Source organism: Eutrigla gurnardus (assembly GCF_963514095.1).
Source record: "Eutrigla gurnardus genome assembly, chromosome: 9".
Taxonomy (NCBI): domain Eukaryota; kingdom Metazoa; phylum Chordata; class Actinopteri; order Perciformes; family Triglidae; genus Eutrigla; species Eutrigla gurnardus.
Window position 1 is genome coordinate 5,748,787 of NC_139923.1, and position 24,042 is coordinate 5,772,828.

Consider the following 24,042-nt stretch of genomic DNA (forward strand, 5'->3'; position numbering starts at 1 on the left):
AGAGCTTGAGACCATAAAGTCATGTTTACAATATTTACTGAGATAGAGTCATTTTCTCACAGACTTCCGTGCAATCAGACTTCTTTTTTTCAACCAGGAGTCGCCCCCTGGTGGCCAGTTTAAGGTACTTCAGCTTTGGCTTCACTTTTCAGAAGAGCATGTTCGATATACTGTAGATTAACATAACTTTATTTTTAACTCATGGAGTGATAAACTGAGAAAACTTTCACACAGTATCTATCTACATCTAGATAGTATCTATCTCCCATTCCTCAGGACAAGAATGGGAGGCATCTTGAAAAATGGTTTCCATCCTAAATTTTTACTGGCCACTTCCTTTTTCTAACAGTGGTCCTTCCTCTCTGTGGACTGCACCTTGCTGTGGTGGAGAGGCTTGTGTACTCGAATGAACATGAGAGCTATGCCGGCAGAGATTTTATATCCCTTGCAAGTTTAACTAAGCCGGACAGGTCGAAGGAGAGGAGGCAGACAAAGCAGACATTATGACTATTTGACAGAAATGGTGACTGTCTTGAAAATGGTCGCCATCCTGAATTTTTGAGTGGCACATACCTTTTTCCAAAAGAGACTCCCTTGAAGAGTATTTCTGCCTAATTTTATGCTTGAATCACAATTTGGACAATTTAAATAATTAATATTCTACAGGACCGGTGGCCATCTTTAAAAAATGGCAGCCATCTTGAATTTGGGACAAGCATCTTTTCCCATTATCATGTCTTTTAGAGAGTATTTATATTGAATGTGCTTGGATCACTGTTTGAATAATTTATATAATAACCATTGAATAGCAATGGCGGCCATTTTGAAAACCGGCCTGCCATATTGAATTTTTGAGTGGCCAACATCTTTTTCCAAAATAGTGGCCCTTAGACAGTACCTGTGCCAAATGTCATGCTTTTATACCAAAATGAACGATGTCTCACTAATCTGCTGCACTAATACCAAATGAAAGCTTATTATGTCAGCTAAATGTTCCAGAGTGGCAGGTTTAGTTGATTGTAAACTATTCACGTACTTAAAGTGATTGTGGGCGTGGTGCAGCATCTGGCTGCAGGAGAGATGGGTGTGGAGGGCTCAGGGAGCGGCGTCAGCTGATCAGCCCAGCTGCAGGTGATCAGGTGATGAGAAGGCGGATATATCAGAGAAGGGGGACTCCAGTCTTGTGGCTTGACTCGCGTCAAACTGATAATACAAGCATTTATAAAAATTCAACGAAACCTTTTCATACTCTCGCGTGAAACTCGTGTCATGGAAACAGCTGGGTAAACACGGAAGTGGCGTCGGCGCAGCGGTAGCGTTAGCAGCCGAGGATAGAAGCTATCAGGCAAGTGTTCTTTTAAATAAACTCCTAGTGTACTTACAAACTTTCAAATGCCTCGTTTTGTGAGTACAGACCCTATGTGTACTACTGCAGAAGTTTGGTAACATTCCATGCATTATTAGTGGGGTAATTTACGAGATATACATAATGTACCATCGGCTGATAACCCTATCGTGACCAATGCTGACCATCACTAAAATTGCTTCTGAGGGGGTGTTTTGCTGGATGTCATGGTGGAAATGACCTAGGGTGCATTTTACTCCGAACAATCACTTTAAGACCTGAGACTTGCATATGTGTGACTTACTCCCATCTCTGGGATATACAATACTGCACGGCAGGGGACCGGAGGAGACACACGGAGGAGCTGGGACCGAAGCAGCCCGAGTGTGGCGTTATATGTGCATGCGTTTGTGTGAACAAAGGGAGAAATAAATAACCAGAACGTCAATGGTTGTCCTGAACGAACACGGGGGTGGCAACGATCCATCCTACATTAATGTTTAAAGGAACCCTTTAATGATTATCAACTAGTAACTATAAAATGGCTTCAAAATTAAGATGCTGCTTGCCTGTTGCATTGTAAGTAATACTTTTACTTTGATACTTCAGTATATTTTGCTGTTGATACTTTTACTTGTAGCGTATCTCTACTTTGACTTCCGTGAAAGGTCGGAGTACTTCTTCCATTGTGTCTCTCTGATGTGGGAGCTGGCGTTGGAATGGTATGTCAGTGTTTTTATTGCTCCAGACGCCTGAGCAGAGGCTCCAGAAACACTGACATAATGTGTTAAATATGTTTCAGCTCTTATTCTTCTTGCTCTGAGAGTAGTGTTGTAAAATGTTGATGATAGTCACTGTGACAAGGCCCAATGTTCTGTGGATTACGGTTTTAAATCCTTGTGTTTGGAATGTTTTTGTTTTGGTCATTGCCGTCTTGGATGAATGAATCATAGCCTCGACATCACGGATTTTAGTCGTTGCCATCTGCATGGCTGTGTATGCTAGTGATTAGCATGCACTAGTTATGTGTATATGAGCAATCAGTGATTCACTGATATGTCTATCTGTATAAACCAGTATCTACAAGTGTGTCACTGCAGCAGGTGATGTCAGACTCTGGTTAACAACAAGAGAACAGACGTCTGCAGACAAACGTCATTTCATCCGTCAACACTGGGAAAACAAAGAGGTCACAGTTCGCCCATCAGCCAGCGTGCATTCACATTTAGACTGTGATGGCAGCACATCACTGTTGAAGCCAGTTGAAGCCGCTTTGGTTCCAAATGCATGAAGATATTCAGAGTATATTATGGGGTGTCAGATCTTTTCCTGCTTGCTTTTATTCGTGCTAGTTGATCCGTCCCCACTAATGGAAGCATTTCCTGACTTTTCTATAGACTTGAGTCCAGGCGGCTGTTAAACTTGGCAGGAGATGGTTTATTTTCAGTTACTTCCTTCCACACACTGAATAATAATAAGAGAAACTGCTCTGATGCAGAAATTGGATACATTCTCGATATAATAACAGCCTCCCCACACCTTTCCAGCTAAACCAAGTATATTTTCTTGCTTTGCTGAAAGTCGACAACGAGTTTTCACCTCACAACCAGTATTAATTCAACCGACAAAACTACTTCAGATCAAATGTCTTTTAAAGTGTATTTTGAAGCATTTGAAACAGAAGAAACAGTGAACAGAGAAATAAAGTAAGCAGTCATTTTCTTTTGGTTAATCTGTAACCAAAACGTATTTCACCATTCAGCAAACATAAACTACTTCCAGGCGACTCCAGTCAGCTCCGGAGTCACGTTACAATCAGCCAGACGTCGGTAGAAAGACTACGAACAGCCATTAAAACACATACAGAATAAGGCAGAGCACAAAATATTGGCATTCTTGAGTCAAATGTATTTGGATTGAAATAAAATGTGATCAAACCAACCGTTTCTGCTCTGAAGAATACAATCAAAACAGTAATAACTGCATGCATACGATACAAACATGCACTATATACTATATGGATCAAAACAAAGGCGTTTTATCTTTCAATGAAATGAAAGAGCGTGGAGCTAAACATAACCAACCATTCAGAAATAGTTTGACATTTTAGAGAAACAAACATTCACTTTCTTGCTGAAAGTTACATTAGAAGTGTAGAGCTGGAGCTCTGAGGTCGTCCAGGCTCATAATTCACATCTGGACAGAAAGTAACATTTGCTGCTTCTATGGGGCTGATTGGGTTTAAGTGATATCTTCAAGTGTGTGTCGTAAGACGGCCCATAATTAAAGAGGCTCTGGCAGATACAGGTCGACAATACAACGCCTCACTTGGACACCTAAAACCGATGACTAGCAGGTGTTCATTTGTGACTCCAAACAGAGAAAGTGCAGGTAATACAGAGATAGTTAATGTGGAGGGAGTATAATAATGTCATACAATACATATGAAATGTGAGTATTTCATCAAATATATATATTATACATTTACTTGAATTTAATGGTGTATTACGCAGTTAAAATAAGCTCTACATGATAAAATTCAGATCGAGCTGAAGGTCATTTTAGGCAGGTGTGAAGTCGTTTAGGTTGATGGTTGAAAACATTATTGACATTATTGGTTAAAACTGGTTACCATTTTCACTTGTGTAAAAGATCAGCAGCTCATCAGATCAATTATATTAATTAGACTCTCTCATCTGGCGCTCAGTGAATAAGCCTATTTCCCAAATGTCTAACTATTCCTTTAACTTACCAAAGCAAATACTGAGTGAGCGACCGAGTGGCCTGCTGACATCCTGCTGTCTCAGCTTGCCATCTTACGTTTATTAAATACAGGCTTACAACTAAAGTTTGGTATCAACATGCAGATTTCAAAACGGATCTCAAATTTTAGTTCAAGCCTGAGCTTCGGATCATCCAAACATGAAACCGATGCATCAGAGAAAATTAACATATTTAAAACAAATATACAACTTGCAGCAGTGACCATGGAAACAAGTATGCACAGTACAGCATGGCAGAGCAGGATAGCACCTTTTTCTTTCAATCATTATGGCACATCGTCAAATTCAAGAGAAAAATACTCTCCTTAAAAACAGGCTCAAAAGCATTTGGAATCGTTTATACAATATATACAGTGTGAAGCAGCGACGTCTGCATTTCATATAGAAATATAAAGCCTTTATACATCGTAAACTTTCTGTCAGGCACTACAAGACTGAATGTCTTCAGCAGAGAGCAGCTCAATAGATGTTTAGTTCCACACAGACTGATTGTTCCCAAAGAATAAGTGACTTTTATTCTGCCAACAAGTGTTTTATTATGTGATTTCTAAGTGCTGAGTAGCCCTCAGTTGAACCGCGTTCATCGTAGAGACAAGTCAGTCAGTCAGAGTCCGAAGACTTCAGCTGAACGTGGACGGACGGACACTCAGCAGGACGACCACGAGGCAACGCAGCTGGAGCTGCAGCTGTTGTATGCCTCTTATATCGTCCCTCTTTCTGGTCGCTGAGTGACTTTTTGGAGCCATTGTGCATCTCTATGGTTAGTTTGTGTCTTTGTGGTAGTTCTGCATCTTGTCTCTGTGGTTATATTGCATCTCTGTGGTTGTTTAAAGTCTCTTTGTAGTCATTTACATCTCGGTTTAGTCATTTTGCATCTCTATTATCATCTGTCCCTCTTTATGATTGTTTTGTATCTATTTAGTCATTTTGCATCCCTTTGCAGCCATGTTGCACCTCTATGATCATTGTGTGTCTCTGTGGTTGCTTCTCTTTGTAGTCTCTTTATCTCTTTGAGGACATTCTGCATCTCTATGGTCATTTTGTCTCTATGGTTGTTTTGAGTCTTTATGTAGTTACTTTACATATATATTGAGTCATTTAGCATCTCTGTAGCTGTTTTGTATCCCACTTTTTTGTCTCTGCTTGTTTTGCTTCTCTTTTGTAGTTACTTTACGTCTCTTTGTAGCCATTCTGCATCTCTATGGTCATTTTGTCTCTGTGGTTGTTTTGAGTCTTTATGTAATCACTTCACATATATATATTGAGTCATTTAGCATCTCTGTAGCGGTTTTGTATCCCACTTTTGTGTCTCTGGTTGTTTTGCTTCTCTTTTGTAGTTACTTTACGTCTCTTTGTAGCCATTTTGCATCTCTATGGCTTTTGTATTTTGTTTCTGTGGTTGTTGCGCATCACTTGGTGTTTTTTTTTTGCGTCTCCTCTCTGGTTGTTTTGTGTCTCTTTGTAGTCATGTTGCATCTATGTGTGGTCATTTTGCATCTCGATGGTCATCTTGTGTCTCTTTGTAGTCATGTTACATCTATGTGTGGTCATTTTGCATCTCAATGGTCATCTTGTTTCTCTTTCAGTGGCGTTTGACAGGTGAAGCCAGTTCTCTAGTCCATCCATTTGAGGAAATTCTCAGAAATGTTTGCTCAATGGAATCTATACTATGAATCAAATTGGTAAATGACTACGTTTGTTGGTCTTTTTGTTTTTAGTCATAGTTCTACATTTGTACTAGAGCCAATCTGAGTGACAATGGATGAATGATTTACAGCATCTTTACTTTTAGTAAACAAATACTTTAAAATTGAGAATAGTACGTGCAGTGCGAGTCTGTTATATTATTATTATATTATTTGCAGTATATAACCGCTGACTGTGTGCACAAACAGTTGGGTTTATTGTGTTTTAATGTTCCCAGACACTCATGAGGCCGTAAACAAGCTCCTATTGGTTAAAGTCCCAGTCGGCAACATTTTTTTGATCATATTCACCGAAGCCGACACTATGCTCCGATAGAACAACATAAATCATCCGGTTTTAGAAAAAAAAGTGTGCCTCTACGTGCACATAGAGTTTGTTTTTCAAAGATCGACAGCGCCCGGATCATCCTGTCCAATCAGCACGCAGGGATGTGTTCATGCACACACAGAGCCCCTCCCCCCTCGGGTCGTACCACTATTAGGAGGGAGGCGGAGGGAATTAGCAACAATCTTCCAATTCCTTGTTTAAAACTGGAACGAGGAAGTCCAAAACAACCAAGGAAAAGAAAACACCGGTGGAAAAGAAGGAAAAAAAGAAAGATTGCGACGGTGCCCATGATAAAATCAGAGTCAACATCGGACCCACGTTTCAAAGGTGGCGTGATCTAAGGGATTTCAAATGGCACGAAGTCGAGGGGAAGGAGCTCGGTGGTCGTGGGGGAGGAGCGTGAGAGTTGGAAACATTCAAAATCTGACAGAGTGCCCTCGATCCGCCAGACTTGCCGACTGGGACTTTAAAGACAGGACGGTGACTCGTCGGGCAACAGGAACCCACTTACTGACCTTTCCCCTTTTGTGTGTACTTCCTCCTATTCCTTTCTATCCACACACACACACACACACACACACTTTAATTTAGTTATTTGTGCATTTAGTTATAGAGGTGTAATAGAGATGTTACATGATCATCATGACTGGGATTTAATACATTCTATTATATCTGAACTAATAGTTTCTTGTGTTTGTTGTGCATGTGTATCTGGGTAACAGCTGGTTGTAAAAACCAGTGCTCAGAATCACTCCATCAACTGTTTGTACTCGTATGCAAATCGTAATTAATGATAGGCAATTAAGTGTTAACCTTTGATAATGAGACTGATTTCAAGGTTTCTCTCCTGATTCCCGTTATTGTTAATTTTCATTAATAATCCTATAAATATCAATCATTTTATTGATATAAATAATTATCTGTAAATAGCCCAACCTGCTCCTGCCTGTGCACAACACTGTGTTGTAGCACTACACTACCTGGTCTGTCAGATGTCGGGGTAAAACTCTGTGTTGACGTCAACGCTGTGCAAGACAGACTTTTGGTCGCCAGCTGACATCCTGTTCAACACATCAGCCGACAGAGAGTAACTGCTGCCAGACTTCTCCTCAAACCAGCTGTCTAACGCTCGCTTGCCATCAAAGTTGGCGATGGGCGGCCCATTAACAGCCACAGTCAGCAGGTCGTTCATCTGCTCCAGAGTCAGCCGGGAACGATTGTTCTTACACATCTTCTGGAGAGACCCACGGCCTTTATCGCAGCAGGCTGTAGAACTAGGCAGGACCCTGACAACCTGTACGATCCGATTCAGCAGAGGAAACCGCTGCTTGTACCTGCAGATGTGACTTATGACCTCTTTAAAACCATTCATGCTGTAGTAGTCGGCTTTCAGATCCTTCCACTCCACCACCAGGCTGCCTCTCGCCTCTGTCCTGGTCTGGGAGCCCTCCTGACTCCCAGAGGGAACGGACTCTAGATGGTTGAAGATCACCTGGATGTCTTCCTCCCCGTAAGCTTGGAGGTCCTTCCGGTTGTGAGGCCAGGTGGACAGGTCCAGGACCTTGCAGGCTTTGGCGAATGAACGGCTCTGCAGGTCTAGCCTCTGAGACAAGATGCCCTGGCTTCTGTTGCAGATCTTTTCTCGGATGGACTGAAACTTGGACTCTGCAACACGCAGGTTCTTTAGTGCAACGCCATTGAAACTTTCACGGAAATTTTCCTCAAACTCCTGCAGATACTCTCCGGGGCAGTCCACCAATTGGCCGATCTCCAGAATGGCCCCCTCTATCTTGGCTTCTACCTGCGACACCAGGAGGTACTCTCCCTGAAAGGTGAAGGCTAGACGTGACAGGACAGCTATGATGTCCAGAAGGAAGTATATGAGCTTTACCGACTGATAGTCCATGAGGAACTGGAGGAGGGTGAGGGCGATGGCTGCAGCATCAGCCCTCTGCGTCTGGCTGCTGATCTCCTTCAGATGGGCGACCACCTCCAGGTAATCTTTGATGAGTGCGTTAAGGACATTTGGTTCTCCTATGATCCATCGAATGGCTCTAATGTCTCCAAGGAACTCGGCCTCCTCTGACAGGGTCGGAGCAGTGGATCGCAGCTCGGCCATCATGCGAGGAGAGTAGCGGTAGAAACTAAGGAGCTGCTTGAGGTTGTTTTCCAGATCCTCCAGGCAGGAGAGCTCCTTCCCACTAATGGCGTCCAACACCTCCAGGTGGGGCCGATGGATCATGACAGGAAGGCAGAGGATCCAAGGAAAAGTCTTTTGTACAGCTATGTACAGGTTGGCTCTCATTCCTGAAGAGATGTTGGTGCCATCAACCCCAAGACCCACTACCAGCAAGTCCTGAAACCTGAGGCCGAGTACACCAAAAGCTCGATCCATAGCCTGGAGATAACCGTCTACACTGGCCACGCTCAGTCTCTGCAAGGACAGGAACTCTGTGTTTGGGGAGCCCTCGTTGGTAATGAACTGGACGTAGACTGCCACCATGTCTGAGAAAAGGTCGTCATTCTGGGCGTCCATTATGACACTCAGGAAGGGGGACAGGCGCAACTTCTCAGCCAGGTCTTCTTTTAAAGCCCGAGCGATGTGGTGCAGGAGGATCTGACAGTCTCCCTCATTCATGTACTGGTCCACCACTTTGAGCTCACATCTCTTCAGAAGCTCCGCCAGCGGACGGAGGTCAGAGAAGGGCCGTCCCTCCAGGGCCAAGTGGTACGCCGCGTTGAACAGCAGCATCATGTTCTTGCACATCTCCTCTGTTTTCTCTGGATGCATGCGCAGCTTATACAGCTGAAGACACTTCTTATGGAGGTTGCTCTGGCTGTGGAGCTTGATGGTGTGGATCTTAAACTGCTTGGAGCCGATGATAAAGGCGGAGGTTCGGGATGACTGGACGGTGTACTGGCGGCAGACGTGGCACCACATCTCATTGAGGGTCGGCGAGTAGCGAAGGAACCAGAACTTTTTCAGCCACTCCTGCTTGAAGCGACGGATCCGTCGGCCTCCTCCAGAGGCAAGCTTCAGCGACTCTTCTGGAGAAATCACAAGATCTGCAGCAATCGACTCATCAGCCGAGTCCACGTCTTGGTCGTCTTCATCCAGAACCACCTGAGTGGGTGTCAGGGGCTCCATCCCTGCAAAGACAAACACATTCAATGTCTGCTGCCAGCTTTACCTTCACATCATCTTGCAATGTAAAGAACCACATTAGCCACTTTTACTTTCCATCTAGCGCCATCATCAGGTGAAGCTGAAGTACAGCCTTCCAGAAATGTGTCAGTATTGTGATGTGAAGAGCGAAGAGCTCAACAAAAATACTGTAAAATTCAAGACAAACCTATATCGCTAAAGAATTATGTAAGTTATCACACTGACATCGAATTAAATGCGGTCTTAAACTTTGGGTCCAACCATTATTTTTCAGAACGTACCATGAAAATCTTCGACAGGGCCTTGCTCAGGATGGGGAGGGGCCTGATGCTCAGGATGGGGCAGACCGTATTGGGTCAGGGTCTGTCCAGACGTGGGTGGAACGACCACGTCCCCCCGTCCCCCTCTGACACGGGATAGCTCCTCCTCCAGCTCCTGGATCCTCCTCTGCAGTTTGACACAGTTAGGACAGAAGGAGGTGGAGGGTTCCTCGCTGCTCTGGTTCTCCTCCTCTTTCTCCTCCACCTTCAGGTCTGAAATGTTAAAATTGCCTTCAGACACCTTACAGTCACTGTGGAGGGAAGACAGGGACCTGGACTTGCTGGAGTCCTCTAAAGAAGCCTCCAGGGCGTCTTTGAAGATGAGATCGATCTTCTTTCTCTTGGTAGGAGGCTGGCCATCTGATGGCTCGCTGGGTGGTTTCCCGGGGCTGGGTTTGCCCCGCAGAGCTGACTGCTGGGATTTCAAGTCCTCCTTAATGTTGGGCAGGGCTGCCGGCTTCCCGGTATCTGGAACAAAGCAGATTTCTTTGAGATATAAAGCTGAAACCGAAGACGAATGGCAACCAGTCTGAGAATCATCACACTGAGCTTCTCTGTGATTGTGATACTTTCTAAAAGACAAACAGGTAAAACAAACAGACTTTGCAACCAATCAAGGCTCTTGATTTTGAATTAATAGGCATCTCAAATAATAATAATAATAATAAAATAAAACTCTCAAGGTGCTTCACATACTGGGTAAAAACAAATTAGGGTTGTCAAAAGTATCGAAACTCAAAAAAGTATCGATACTAAAATGTTGTATCCGGATACGATACTCATTTTCAAAAGTATCGAATAATTCTGTGCACTTTTCAGTTTCAGACTTTTTTTGTAACAGGTGTAGCTGCTGAGAATACAGCATTTCAACAGTGTAATGTTCATGTTAACTGGTTTGGCTAGTGTCATTTAGTTTATTGTTATGTATATAAAGCATAGCCAAGGAAGGAACACTTAAGTTAATTTAGTTTTTATCAGGCTTGCCTAATATTTACAACCTCAAAATATTGTTCCAATTGTTATTGTTTATTTTATTTATTTATTTTTTGCACTACCTCAGACCTGAAACTTGTTATTTTTGCATTTTTTTTGTTAATAAAAATATTTCTTTTAAATTTTGGGGTCTTTTTTTCATCCTTGTGGTATCGAAAATGGTATCGAGTATCGAATATTTTCCTGAGTATCGGTATCGAGTTGAACATTTTTGTATCGTGACAACCCTAAAACAAATACAGAACAACATTAAAACTAAACGATTTACATAAAAGAACCAGAATAAACTTTCAGGAGAATAAACTACCACAACAGCGTGACCATTAGGTCAGTGAAGTGCCTATGTATGAAAGATTTAAAATAAAAAACAGTAAATGACGACATTTTTGACTACTGGCATATTGGAAAATGTGAAAGCAAATGATCACAGAAAAACGAACAATTTGTATTATCGTTCTTCATCCACTGTACATTTGTTTTGATGTTTTAATACATTTTCTGATGAATGTCATTATTAAACATATTTTTTTAAAGAAATCCCTAAGTTAGTACTTATCTGTCATTTAATTTATGAGGTGACTGACTGATCTATAAGTGTTTTGGTAAAATAAAGTGAATGTCTACGTTGTCTCTCTCAGTTTTAATGGCATCAAAATAAGTTTGATTTCAAAGTGGGTCATCCAGCTGTGATCAGAACCTATTCCCTGTGAAATGACTTCAAGTGTTGGTTATGATGAGTCCTGTGGATTTCAAATGAACAAAACTAAGCTTGTGCTGTAATTTATGGTGGTTTTTCCTTTTAAATGTCAGCGTTAACAACACAGAGCTCTCAGTGGGACAACAGCACCACCTGCTGGAGAACTAACTTTTATATGGTGACGTATTAAATGGTTTCTTAATACTGGTGCTTATTCAGTTTCACACAAAAAATCACCAAATTCTGATATTCTGTGGGAATTAAAGTTATAAGTTAAAGTGATGGTTCGGAGTGAAATGCACCCTAGGTCATTTCCACCATGACATCCAGCCCTCGGAAGCATTTTTAGCGATGGCCAACATTGGTCAAGATAGGGCTATCAGCCGAATGGCTTAGTACTAGCGCTAATGGTACAGAGGGTATATCTTGTAAATTACCCCACGAATAATGCATGGAATGTTACCAAACTTCTGCAGTAGTACACATAGGGTCTGTACTCACAAAACGGGGCATTTGAAAGTGTGCAAGTAAACCAGGAGTTTATTTAAAAGAACACTTGCCTGATAGCTTCTATCCTTGGCTGCTAACGCTACCGCTGCACCGGCGCCACTTCCGTGTTTACCCAGGTGTTTCCGTGACGCGAGTTTCACGCGAGAGTATGAAAAAGTTTCGCTGAATTTTTATAAATACTTTTTATATTATGTGTTATGTGTTGTTTTATATATGTATTATCAGGTCAACACTTGTCAACAAGTGGCGTCTACGCTGCGACAAGAATGAGCAAAAGCCCAAAAGGGTGTGTATCTCATCCTGAATCATAATTACAGTTGAGGTGAGTCATTAGCAGATGTGTGTAACTGGGGCCAAATAGAAGCGGCACTGCAGGATCTTTGATTTGAAAGATGTAACAATTAAGCAAATGACATTCATTATATGGTAGTTAATTCATTAGTCAGTATTTTATAACCTTCATATAATGTGAAAGATATGAGCCCATAAAGTTGAAAGCATTTCTTATTTTTTTTTCTGTACTTTACTCTGTCTGTAAAAACAAAACAAGTAATTTATTTTGTAAAAAATTAGGTCTAAACTTCATCCCTGTTGGTGAGGAGTTTCTCTCATCTCTGAAACACTTTGTAGCTCACTAGAGTCTAGACTCAGTTTCTCATCTCAGTCAGCTGTTAGCTTCCAGCGAACACCTGCCGTAATCATAGCGGTAAAAGGGTCTATGGAACAGTAAGCGATTCCCTCCGAGACGACCTGTCTGGCTCACCTGTGTCCAGGTTGCGGTCAATGCTTTCCTGAGAGACGCAGTGAAGTCGTTGGATGTAGTCGTCGCTGTACCAGACCCTGAGCTTCTCTCCTGCCGCCAGCGTCCGACACACTCTGAAGTAAATGTTTTTACCGCGTTGAAAGGCTGTTAAGTTCCTGTCACTCTCCTCCGACGAGGTCCGGACAAATCTGCAGGTCACAAACATCAACAGGGCCCTCTAAGACCTCCAGCATCAACCCTACTTCCTGTCCAGCGACTGATTCTTTCAGCTCTCATATCCTGTATCAGCATTTAGTGCTGACACAAGCAGAGTTTAACAGAAAATCAAAATGTTGCTTATTGTTTGTTAAAATTAAAGAGCATGGACCTCATCCAGTTGGCTTTGGTCTCATCGCTGCCATCGATGGATTGATACGCGTTGTTAAAATCAACAATCTGGAACAACAAACAGAAAACGAGTTCAGAGCTGGACTTCTTTCATTCTGGGTGAAAGATGGAACTGAAACAAGTTTAGACTGGTTCTAACCTGATGTAGACTGGTTCTAAACTGGGGCTGGACTGGTTCTGGCCTTGTTTAATTCTGGGTGAAAATTGGAACTGGATTGGTTTAGTCAGGTTTAGTCAATTAGTCTAGACCGGTTCCAAACTGGTCTAGACTGTTACTAAACAGGTTTTGACTGCCTCTAAATGTATGTCAGACTGGTCCTGAAGTAATGTCGGACTGGATCTAAACTGGCGTTGGACTGACTCTAAACTGGTGTCGAACTGGTTCTAAAACGGTATCGGACTGGTTCTTAACAGGTCTAGACTGGTTCTAAACTGGTGTACTGGTTCTAAACAGTTTTATTCCTAATCTAAACTGGTGTTAGACTGGCTCTAAACTGGCTCCAAAGTGGTGTCCGACTGGTCCTGAACTGGTTCTAAAGTGGTTTTAAAGTGGTGTGGGACTGGTTGAACTTACTATCCAAGAAAAGAAGCCAGAGGATTTGTCCTTGCACACTAGCTCTCCCTCGTATGGTCCGAAGACCGCCCCCCTGGGGATGTTTGGATCCAGGCAGCGAACATCCACCTCTTCCCCCTCGGTGAAGACCTCAAGGCCTGATGGGACAGTTAGCGCTGCCCTGTTGGCCGACCCTGGGGCTGCAGGTGTATCGGGGACGAACAGCGGGGGACCGTGGGATGGACACTCCTTCTGGAAATAGTCCTGACACTCCTCACAGACTGGAGGACGAATATTACGTTGGGATTTAGTTTTTTTTTTTTTTTTACCATTAACAACATTATAAATACCCAAGGTTTAAAATATTTACAAAAATCAATACACACCTTCTAAAAACATTTTAGGATCAAATACATAAAAAAAACAATCTTTGGAGAAAATAAATCTGTAAATGACAATGAGGACTCCCCTGACCATCAACTGGCCAATCACATCTTAAGCAGTGTAACTGTCAACAACAGCCAGAACTGGCTGCTCTTATTGATTGATGATTGACAGAAGCAGAAGTGAAGCTTACACCAGAGGTCCAACGACTGCTCGCTCATCGTGGAACCATGTTGGGAGGAATCAGCACGTCACAAGTCTGCAGAACGATAACAGAACACGACCTTAGTGCTGCTGGAGGAGACAACCACGAACATTACACACAGAGGGAAACAAGTATAACTGTTTTGTGTTTTGCATTGGATATTTGCATATCAACAACAGATGACTCATGCCAGTCAGAGTAGTGAACTCACAGAGAATATCAGCGACTCTGTCGTTGGTTTTACAACTTTACTGTAGTGAGACTGGACACCCGGGTGCAGACAGCATTGTTGGTTTCTGACACGCGAGCAAAATATAGCAAAATAAATAATGCTTTAAGATAGAAATACACAACAGGGTACTTTAGTTTATAAATGACTTGTATTAGTTGTTGTTGGTACTCTTGAAATAGTCTTGTTAAGTTAGGATGAATAAAACAAATCATTTCAGCTTATATCCCTTCATGAACAATGTTTTCCATTATTGATTAATCTGCAGGTATCAGAATCAGAAGGAAGTTTATATTATATATATACACACACACACACACTCACTGGACACTTTATTAGGTACACCTTGCTAGTACCAGGTTGGACCCCCTTTTGCCTTCAGAACTGCCTTAATCCATCGTGGCATAGATTCAACAAGGTACTGGAAACATTCCTCAGAGAGTCATTCCTACAATTCACACAGGCTCACCAAAATTGGACAATAGAAGATTGGAAAAACGTTGCCTGGTCTGATGAGTCTCGATTTCTGCTGCGACATTCGGATGGTAGGGTCAGAATTTGGCGTCAACAACATGAAAGCATGGATCCATCCTGCCTTGTATCAACGGTTCAGGCTGGTGGTGGTGGTGTAATGGTGTGGGGGATATTTTCTTGGCACACTTTGGGCCCATTAGTACCAATTGAGCATCGTGTCAACGCCACAGCCTACCTGAGTATTGTTGCTGACCATGTCCATCCCTTTATGACCACAGTGTACCCATCTTCTGATGGCTACTTCCAGCAGGATAACGTGCCATGTCATAAAGCGTGAATCATCTCAGACTGGTTTCTTGAACATGACAATGAGTTCACTGTACTCAAATGGCCTCCACAGTCACCAGATCTCCATCCAATAGAACACCTTTGGGATGTGGTGGAACGGGAGATTCGCATCATGGATGTGCAGCCGACAAATCTGCAGCAACTACGTGATGCTATCATGTCAATATGAACCAAACTCTCTGAGGAATGTTTCCAGTACCTTGTTGAATCTATGCCACGATGGATTAAGGCAGTTCTGAAGGCAAAAGGGGGTCCAACCCGGTACTAGCAAGGTGAGTGTAGTACTTACAGGAATAGAAAGACAAGCTAAGATTATATCAAGGTGCTCAGAAAATCCAAGGACCAAGTTATAGAAGAGACGAGACAAATAAGTTGTAAACAAAACAGTGCAAATAAATAAATACTGTATGGATATAGACTGGTTGACTATGTACATATTAAAAATCAAAGGCTGCATTTTTTTAAACTGTTCAATTATAATGTATAGCGGCAGCAGTGTGGGTCTGGTGTTAAGAGGCTTATTGACAAAGTATGAAGAATGACTGAAAATAGTGAAAGTGCACATCAAATTGTTCATTATTCACTTTACTGAGACGTAAATCTGAGAATCTTTGTCAAAAAATGTTTATGTAAAAACAAACCCCACACACAGTTCTTATATCGTATACACCAACATTAACAGCGACACATAACTCCAGCAGCAGGGGTTTATATGCAGTTTATTTTTAGTAGTATAGTATAGTATAGTAATAGTATTAAACTGTGAGACTAAGGCGCAGCGTTCATATATAATGGCTCGTTGTTGTAGCTCACAGAGACTTTTGAAATGGGAATACTGTAGTAACAGACTCAGACTGTGTTCATCATGCCGCTGGATCCTCCTCCTCCCTCTGCAGTCAACACTAAACTAACACTCACTAACTAAACTTGTCTTTAACTTGGAGCCGTCTCGCCGTCTCGTTACACGTGAATGGACGTGCAGCAGCTTTCGCTTTTAATCTGCGCCACGTTTCTCTGCTCGCTTTCGACCTGCAGACAACATGCTGGCAATCTGCCTGCTGTTTTCGGAAGCCATTTTCGCTGGCCACAGTGGCTACTGACACGGACACCCACCTTGTGCACGGACGCAGCGGGGACACGGACCCTCCGTCCCGGGTGAAGCTCCGCTCCTCTCCTCCCCGGCCAAAGAGCCTCGAGCCCCGGCCGCTGGCTCCGCGGCCGCCCGCCGATGCAAAGTTGCCCGTTAATTTTTTTTGCAGCGACTCAGTCGCCTCCTCGAGCTGTGACCACCATTTTTCATCACAGGAAATGACATAAAGAACGGAAGAAAGACGGTGCGCAAAAAGTCAAGTTAACAGCGTGAGCGTGACGGTTTCACCTGCACGAGCCACCTTCTACCTGGAGACCTGGCGCGAGGCACGCGCAGCTCTACACGTCATAACAAAGCCTCCTGATGTCAGCGCTGTCCTCGTATAATGAATAACTAATGAAGGTTCATTCATGATCCGGATTTACAACAGTATATTTGATCGCTTCTATATTTATTACGTTGTGTGTATATACTCTACAGTTTATACTAAACATATCAGAGGCTGATAATAGAGTGCAAACGGGTTTAATTAAAATACAAACAGAAAATATATATTTTAATATACATATATAGAAACATATTGTATTAAGATATTTGACTACAGTATAAAAAACAGCAGAGAATATTTGCTTTCAGTCGAGATGAAATTGAACCCTTTTAAACATATTTAACAATATATGGAACTTAGAAAAAAACATACATTTCTTCATCTTCCATTTCGAACAAAATCCAATGATATTAAAACAAAATATGGCATCTGTTTACCTACGTTACTACCAACCAATAACATCATAACATCCATCCATCAATTTGCAACTTTTATACATAAGGCAGGTGTGTGTGTTGAGTCTGTAGCATGCTAAGCCCGCCCTCTCCGTAGCGGTCCAATCAGATGTGATGATTTGATTAAAACCCCCTTGTAGCTGTACACCTCAAAGATTCAGTTTCAGTGAGGAATAATCACAGTACAGAAGATAAAGAACCTCCAACTTCTGCTTCATGTGAGATGTGTAAATAGCTCATCAAACTTGGTTCTCTCCAAACAGGGTCGTGAGTCTTCTGTCTAGAGAAGACCTTTGAAGCCCTGTGAAGACAGACGGACACATTTCATTTCATCTAAGTAAATAACAATCATTCTCACGCAATAATTACATTTATTGAAGTGCAATCATTACATTTATTCTAATGCAGTATTTACATCTATTTAAATAAATTAATACTAATCTTTTGAATACTCAAAGATGCAGGACAAATGCATATAATGCAATAATTACATTTATTCTAAAGCAAAATTGAATGTGTTCCAATGCAAGTACAAACAGTATTCCAATGCAACAACTTCATTTATTTAAGTTTAAGAAATCTATATATTTTCTAATTATTTTAGGACATTTTCTGTCGGCTGTGGATGTTTGTTTGTTGAGATTGTTTTTGCTGTTAAATTAATAAAATCCTGGGACTTACATGTAGGGTCTTCAACCTCTACGTGGTCTGTCTCAGGTCTCTGCAGGTCCTGGTCTGGTTGGAGGGGAGCTTTGCTGAAGACGGGTGAGGCCTCCTGTTGTCCTGTGAGATATAACAGCTTCTCCTCCAGCTCCATGTTCCTCCCCTGCAGCCTGACACAGTTCTCACAGGAGGAGGAGGAAGAGGAGGAAGAGGAGGAGGAGGACTCACAAGTCTGGTTTTTCTTCACAGCTGGGAGCTCTAAGTCCAGCTCCATATTGCCCTCCTCGGACGGAGACACCTGTCGAGTCCTGGACCTGCTGGCGGCCTCCAGAGAAGCTTCCAGAGCATTTCTGAAAAAGTTCTGAAACAATTATTGGCCTCTTAGTTCATCAAAACAAAATGTCTTCATTTAAGTATGACACAATGTGAATACAATAAAATGAGCTGAATCTCCTTAAATTAACAACATCAAAGGATCAGCCCGCTTTAGTTTTTCACTATTGAAATCTCAATGTCTTTACTTCTATTTTTGAACTTTTAAACCCTTATTTTGACCCAGATGTGTTCTCTCTTTCCTTCTCTGATTGATGACAGCCTAAATTACATCATATTGATTAGGGGTTGAGCTTCATGGCTTTTTTAGGGCTGATACGATTATTAATAATCTAGGAGACTGATAACGGATATTTGAAATCGTTATTTGTCTCCAGTAAAATTGTTAAAAGGTGTCCACATTTAGAAGAACACAAACTCCTAACACAAAACTTTGTTGAAATACCTTAAAGCATATGTTAAATTCACAGAAACTTTAACATCACCTGAACACAGCTATCAGCAGCAGTTAGAACAAAACAAATAAAATAGTTCTGTGAAGTTTTATAAAGTAAAAATTATCAGCAGTGATAGCAGCTGTATCAAAGGCAAAGTAGCATATTTTAAAATTTAATTATTTTATCTGCAATTCACCACAAAAATGCCGGCCGATAATCAGTCGACCCCTAATTATGATTCAGCCAAAGAGAAATCATGTGTATTTTCTGCAGTCATACCCTGAAGTCGAGGTCCAACTTCTTGGCAACAGCAGGTCGTTCTTGCGTCTTGTCTCCAGGCTGTTTGCTGAAGTTGGATTCACGCTGGAGGGCTGACTGCAGCAGAGACTTCACTTCTCTCCAGGGTCGGACGTCCGGCCGCTCTGGACCTGAAACACAACACACAGCAGAAAGAAAACAGAGTTTCATGTCTACAGAACAGCCTGAACACAAAAACAGAACGCTTCACCACGAGGTGTCTCTCGGTTAAAGCAAAGGACAGACGTAGTTTGGTGACCTAGTGAAGCAGCAGGGGGTCATGTGATTCGTTAGGACTCCTTCAGTGTTCTTGGTTCGGGAGGATTTTAGCACCGAGGTCTCATCCTCTCCAAGACAAACACACCTGATTAAATGAAGCAGCTTCAAAATGTAGTATTTTACACATAATTAATACGTGTTCGCAATAACTTGATCGTTGTGGGCTAATCATCACGAGTGAGTTGTGTGTTCTTTGTGACGCTTTCTGAACAAAATGGAAAGTGATTCCAGGATGTTTTAGAGCCATTTTTAAGCAGACATATTATGCTTTTCTGCTTCTTCCCGTTCCTTTAGCGTGTTAAAAGAGTTTTTGTTCATGTCAAAGCCTGAAGTCCATGTCCTAAGTCTGACGCTCGGGCGTCCATCTCACTGAACACACACACATGGACTGTTGCTGCAGAGACACACGGGAGTCTCACCTCCTGCCGTCTCGGTCTCATGTGGAGGTCTGGTCTCTACGCTGCGTCTACCGTTCTGGTCTTTGTCACTCTGCACAGAATGGAGGAGGCGCTCGGTGCATCGGATGTTTCCTTCACTGGAACCAAAGTGGAGCGACGGCATCCAGTCTGGATCCGACGTCAGCATTTCATACGCTGGTTTACCTGCAGAGTCATCAATGTTAAAATCAGGAACAGCCTTTTAAATATGAGACTGATTCACAACAAAATCACCCCATTTCTATCAGGATCTCTGCTATATACAGATCAGCCATCACATTATGACCTCCTACCTAACACTGTGTAGGTCCCCCTTTTGCCCCCAAGACAGCCCTAACCCGTTGAGGCCTGGACTCCTCTAGACCTGTGAAGGTCTGCTGTGGTATCTGGCACCAAGACGCTAGCAGCAGATCCTCTATGTCCTGTAAGTTGTGAGGTGAGCCTCCATGGATCGGACTTGTTTGTCCACCAGTCATGTCCACCCTCACCGGTCTGTGGACAGGGGTCAGCATGGGACCCTGACCAGTCTTTGGCTACATAGCCCCAAAAACAACAAACTGCCATGTACTGTGTGTTTTGACACACAGTACATGAAATGAACAGTTCTCTGTTTTTATTTTTTTTTCCTAATGACCCAGTTCTCTTGTCCCTTGAGAACCAGTATCTGATGAAGTCACAGAGGCAGGGATCCTCCATAAGTACTTCTCAGAGGGTCACACATATGAGGTGATCCTGGATTTTCTTGAAAAAAACAAAAAACAACAACATTGTTCTGAGTCTGAGAACCTTAAAGAGGAGGCTAAAGGAAGCAGGCCTAACTAGGAGGACAGACTATACTCCCATTGCCACTGTGCAAGCAACTGTTGCCCATGAACTAAGTGGCTCTGGTCAACTGTTGGGTTACAGAGCTATGTGGCAGACATTGCAACAAAAGCATCACCTTTTGGATCCATCTGGAGTTCAACTTCGCTCCCGACGCAGGTTTGTCCGGAGAGAACAAGTGTGGCATGTTGATGGCTACGATAAACCGAAACCCTTCGGTATTATATGCAGTGCCTATCAGAGTTTGGAACTGAAAATGGCTCTATGGCAGCCATTCACTGTGCATTAAGATCGCAACATACTGATGACTTTGCAGGAGCCCTCAGTCACATGTATGGTACCTCAACTGCAAACCAAAGAATCGAGAGTTGGTGGTCTTTCTTTAGAAAGCAGAGGTACATGCTTTTTAAGGTCTTTTCCAAGAAAAAAAGTGTGTTGCTATGTAGTCAGTCCTGTATTTGTTTTTTTCCATCACTGGAAAGACAGTTAAATACAAGAATACTATTAAAATAGGACTTGTTTTTTCCCCCCTATCATTTTTCCTGTTCATACTGGCCACAAACGAGACCACATGCCTCCAATGTATGAGGTACTCTTCCGTACAAAAAAACTCCAAAGTTTACCTCTCACATCTCAGAGTAGTGACAGGGGTATGGTAACATATATGGGGAATTGTGTCAGAAAGGGGTGACATATTGGGTGGCACCCAAACAACAACCTCATCCTCCTCCTCAGCTCTGTCACCTTCCAAAGATTTTGTGATCACTCTCCATTTAAAAATATATGCCCAAATAACATGCTAAGAAACTAAATTGTAGCTGGAATCAAACAAACTCAAACTACTAATCACAAAAGAATCTGATTTGTTTTGCATTGATATGTATTGTCTTTCAATACTTACTCAAGTCCTCAAGGTTGCAGATGTACAATGTGATCCTTTGATAAGCTTTTCCAATGGCCTCTTTGTACTTTTCAATTGTAAAGGGTGCCTCAGTCCCAGGGATATGTTTTACCTGCGAGCCATCAGGATAGAGCAAGACACATTCTCCATCTTTCCTCTCTTGGTAGAAATATTTAAATTGTTTCCAGGCAGCTGCCAAAAGTTTCTCTGATGACCACCGAGGTTCAACTTGTAGAGGAAGTGTGTTCCCTCTTATGGCCTTAAAGCCATGCTTGGTCTTGTGCATCATCCCAACAGAAATCTAGATGAGAAATCAGAGGCAGAAGATAAGACTGTTGTGTCAGACAAAGCAACTAACAGCATCAAACATCAATATTAATATTAACTTACCTTGACTGTTTTCTTTTTGGGTTTTGAACATGTCTTCCTCTCAGTTTCTATTAGTTTGCTGTATCTCATGAACTGATGCACAGCTGACTTTGCTGGGATGGAACATGCATCAGTCCGAGAGAGAGAGAGAGAGAGAGAGAGAGAGAGAGAGAGAGAGAGAGAGAGAGAGAGAGAGAGAGAGAGAGAGAGAGAGACTGATTAAAAGTAGTTCCCTGCTAAAAACATCCCACATTACAATGCGGTACAGTAAATAACCCATACAGGCACTTCAGTAAGAGAATATTTGCTTTGGGCACAATTTGAGATGACAAAAGGTCTTCACCTGCAGTCCTAGATACTGTAGAAGATGCCTTGTTTATGAAGCCGATATCTCGGCCACAGGAAGAGCAAAATGTTGGCGAGTTATCCAATCCCACACCACAGAAAGGACAATACATTTTGATCTGAAAAAGACGTTTAGATATCATGTTACATTGTCTTCTGCTGTCAGTTCTTTCTTTAAAGAATGGGTCGGTATACACGTTATATAATATTCCTGCTGTCAAACTGCATAATTCGAATTTATTTCCGTCCTTGAACGTTACTTGGTGACAGTTCTGAGTAACTATAGTAAATAACTAACTAACTAAATAAAAAACACTTACTTTTTATCTAGTTTTCCAACACCACTGACGGAAGGAGACGGTGACTGAGCTGTGACTCGAAATCCGCGTCAACAAAAGCCTGTCTGGACGTGTGCATCACATTTAAGTGTCCCCTGGAAACACTTCCGTTGTGTTGGGGTCTATTTGCAGCGCGTTTTTGTAATGTGTTGTGTTTTGGTCTTTGCAGCGCGTTTTTCTAATGTGTTGAAGAAAATGTTTCCTCAATTTTCTGTTTTTTTTTTTATCGTTTTGCATGTGTTTTAAGTTGCGTGCTGTGACCTTTCAGGGCCACCGTATAAACGGTTGTTTTCTTGGTTCAAACTCACCTGAGTGAAAGTGGCCGGATCAGATACTTATGGAAGTGGGGATGTGGTCGAATGTGATGTCGTCCCGTCCCGGTTGAGAGCAGCCACCCAGGCCGCCCTCCTGCTCTTTGTTAGCTGGGATATCTGCTCTCCTTCATGCATCCTCCAGGCTGGAAATCAGTGGGAAGTTAGTCCGTTTGGGAGACTACTCCTGCGGTGGTCGTGAGACCTGCGGCGGCAGTTTACCACGCAGCAGTTTCTCCCCATTGTTAAGTCTGACACACATGAATATATATAAAAAAGTTAAAGTTACTTAGAAAACAACAAGTACAAGAGCTGGCAACAGTTAGGGCCGATCTCCCGGACGGTGAATTACGAAGTTTTACCAGCGAAAGCATGGACCACCGTCCTCTGTCTCTGATTGGCTAGTACTCATCGTCTTCGTTAGTTGGATTGGTTAGTTTTGGGCACGAGGAGTGCGATTGGTTAGCGCAGAGTAATAATATCAGAGTAAGCCAATCAGTGGCATAGTAGGGCGGATGTTGCCTTCGACCTCCGAGGACATAACATCGCCACCAAGGAATATATAAATTGATATATTAAATTATATATCACATCATAGAGCTTCATCCATTCACTGGAAACTATTAAGGATTCAAACCACACATTATACTAATTATCCATAAATTATATTCTTGATTCATGGCTATTTGGGCATCACCATCTTGAATGTTGGCTTCACCATATATAGCAGGAATCGTACAGTTTATTGTAAATATGAATATGATTGGCCTGTTTTAATGTTCCCAGCTAGTCCGATGATCGGGGAGGATAAAAAAAAACTAGCAGAGGATGGTTTCGATCCATCGACCTCTGGGTTATGGGCCCAGCACGCTTCCGCTGCGCCACTCTGCTGCTTCCGTGACGTGATCCTTCTTTGATGTATAAAACTATTAAACACACCACAGCCTGTGATAAGTTTTGTGTGGCTCCAGGATTGAATTTACTGTAAAAGTACTCTTTAACAAGTACTCAAAGCTTTAGCAAAGGCTTTACAGCGCCACTGTAGCAGGGGAATCCATTCGCATATACAGCAAGTATTTTTAACAATGTTTATGTAGAATGAACCCTTATATACACTATATTGCCAAAAGTATTCACTCACCCATTCAAATAATACATATTGAAAAATATATAGTAAATGGTAATTAAAAAAACACTAATATGAATCTTTCGTCTGCATTTGCAGTTCTCACCACATCTACCGGCATCAAACCAAGTGTGAGGTAATGTAACGTTCCAGTCGTTCCTGTTAAACCTCTCCTCAGTGATCTCCTGCTACGTTGAATTGAATGGGAAGGTCCCTGTTACTACTGTTTATGTCTATGGTTAACCACAGCACTAGATGTCATTAAATCATACACACTGTGCCTTTAAAGAATGACATAAATTGACAGCCACATCTCTGAT

At 42.2% G+C, this 24,042-nt stretch overlaps 2 protein-coding genes and 1 long non-coding RNA gene across 5 annotated transcripts; 1 reads left to right on the plus strand and 2 right to left on the minus strand.

Annotated features, from left to right (window-relative positions):
• Window positions 1-6,752: 6,752 nt before the first annotated feature.
• Window positions 6,753-16,483, minus strand: prdm11 (PR domain containing 11). 2 transcript variants are annotated; one of them, XM_084016701.1, is made up of 8 exons: window positions 16,305-16,480; window positions 14,352-14,436; window positions 14,129-14,194; window positions 13,573-13,832; window positions 12,979-13,046; window positions 12,612-12,799; window positions 9,610-10,116; window positions 6,753-9,312 (listed from the first exon to the last, which is right to left on the minus strand). In XM_084016701.1, the coding sequence occupies exons 3-8, from the start codon at window positions 14,154-14,156 to the stop codon at window positions 7,151-7,153; spliced, it is 3,213 nt and encodes a 1,070-aa protein (XP_083872827.1). In that variant the 5' UTR covers window positions 14,157-14,194; window positions 14,352-14,436; window positions 16,305-16,480; the 3' UTR covers window positions 6,753-7,150. The 2 variants fall into 2 exon arrangements, with proteins under 2 accessions (XP_083872827.1, XP_083872826.1); XM_084016700.1 differs by lacking the exon at window positions 14,352-14,436 and having other exon boundaries at window positions 16,305-16,483.
• LOC311017989 lies at window positions 16,393-18,740 on the plus strand. The gene is made up of 3 exons (XR_014597672.1): window positions 16,393-16,525; window positions 17,782-17,829; window positions 17,977-18,740. It is a non-coding gene; the product is annotated as an uncharacterized lncRNA (long non-coding RNA).
• Window positions 16,740-22,951, minus strand: LOC311017988 (uncharacterized protein). Of its 2 annotated transcripts, XM_084016703.1 has the most exons (8): window positions 22,594-22,949; window positions 21,946-22,066; window positions 21,624-21,715; window positions 21,234-21,534; window positions 19,493-19,675; window positions 18,777-18,925; window positions 17,746-18,088; window positions 16,740-17,365 (listed from the first exon to the last, which is right to left on the minus strand). In XM_084016703.1, the coding sequence occupies exons 2-8, from the start codon at window positions 22,058-22,060 to the stop codon at window positions 17,304-17,306; spliced, it is 1,245 nt and encodes a 414-aa protein (XP_083872829.1). In that variant the 5' UTR covers window positions 22,061-22,066; window positions 22,594-22,949; the 3' UTR covers window positions 16,740-17,303. The 2 variants fall into 2 exon arrangements, with proteins under 2 accessions (XP_083872829.1, XP_083872828.1); XM_084016702.1 differs by lacking the exon at window positions 16,740-17,365 and having other exon boundaries at window positions 17,456-18,088; window positions 22,594-22,951.
• Between the last annotated feature and the right edge of the window lie 1,091 nt (window positions 22,952-24,042).

What these genes read in the sequence shown, in the direction of transcription:
- prdm11 (XM_084016700.1), bottom strand. Translation starts at nt 14,156, where the DNA reads ATGAGCGAGCAGTCGTTGGACCTCTGGT. An exon ending in CTGGCTTCTTTTCTTGGATA is followed by an intron (nt 13,047 to 13,572) that starts GTAAGTTCAACC and finishes TTGTTGTTCCAG; the next exon opens with ATTGTTGATTTTAACAACGC. An exon ending in CCCTGTCGAAGATTTTCATG is followed by an intron (nt 9,313 to 9,609) that starts GTACGTTCTGAA and finishes TTGTCTTTGCAG; the next exon opens with GGATGGAGCCCCTGACACCC.
- LOC311017988 (XM_084016702.1), bottom strand. Translation starts at nt 22,060, where the DNA reads ATGTATTGTCCTTTCTGTGGTGTGGGATTGGATAACTCGCCAACATTT. An exon ending in TACAGTATCTAGGACTGCAG is followed by an intron (nt 21,716 to 21,945) that starts GTGAAGACCTTT and finishes GTTCCATCCCAG; the next exon opens with CAAAGTCAGCTGTGCATCAG. An exon ending in AGTTGGACCTCGACTTCAGG is followed by an intron (nt 18,089 to 18,776) that starts GTATGACTGCAG and finishes TAATTGTTTCAG; the next exon opens with AACTTTTTCAGAAATGCTCT.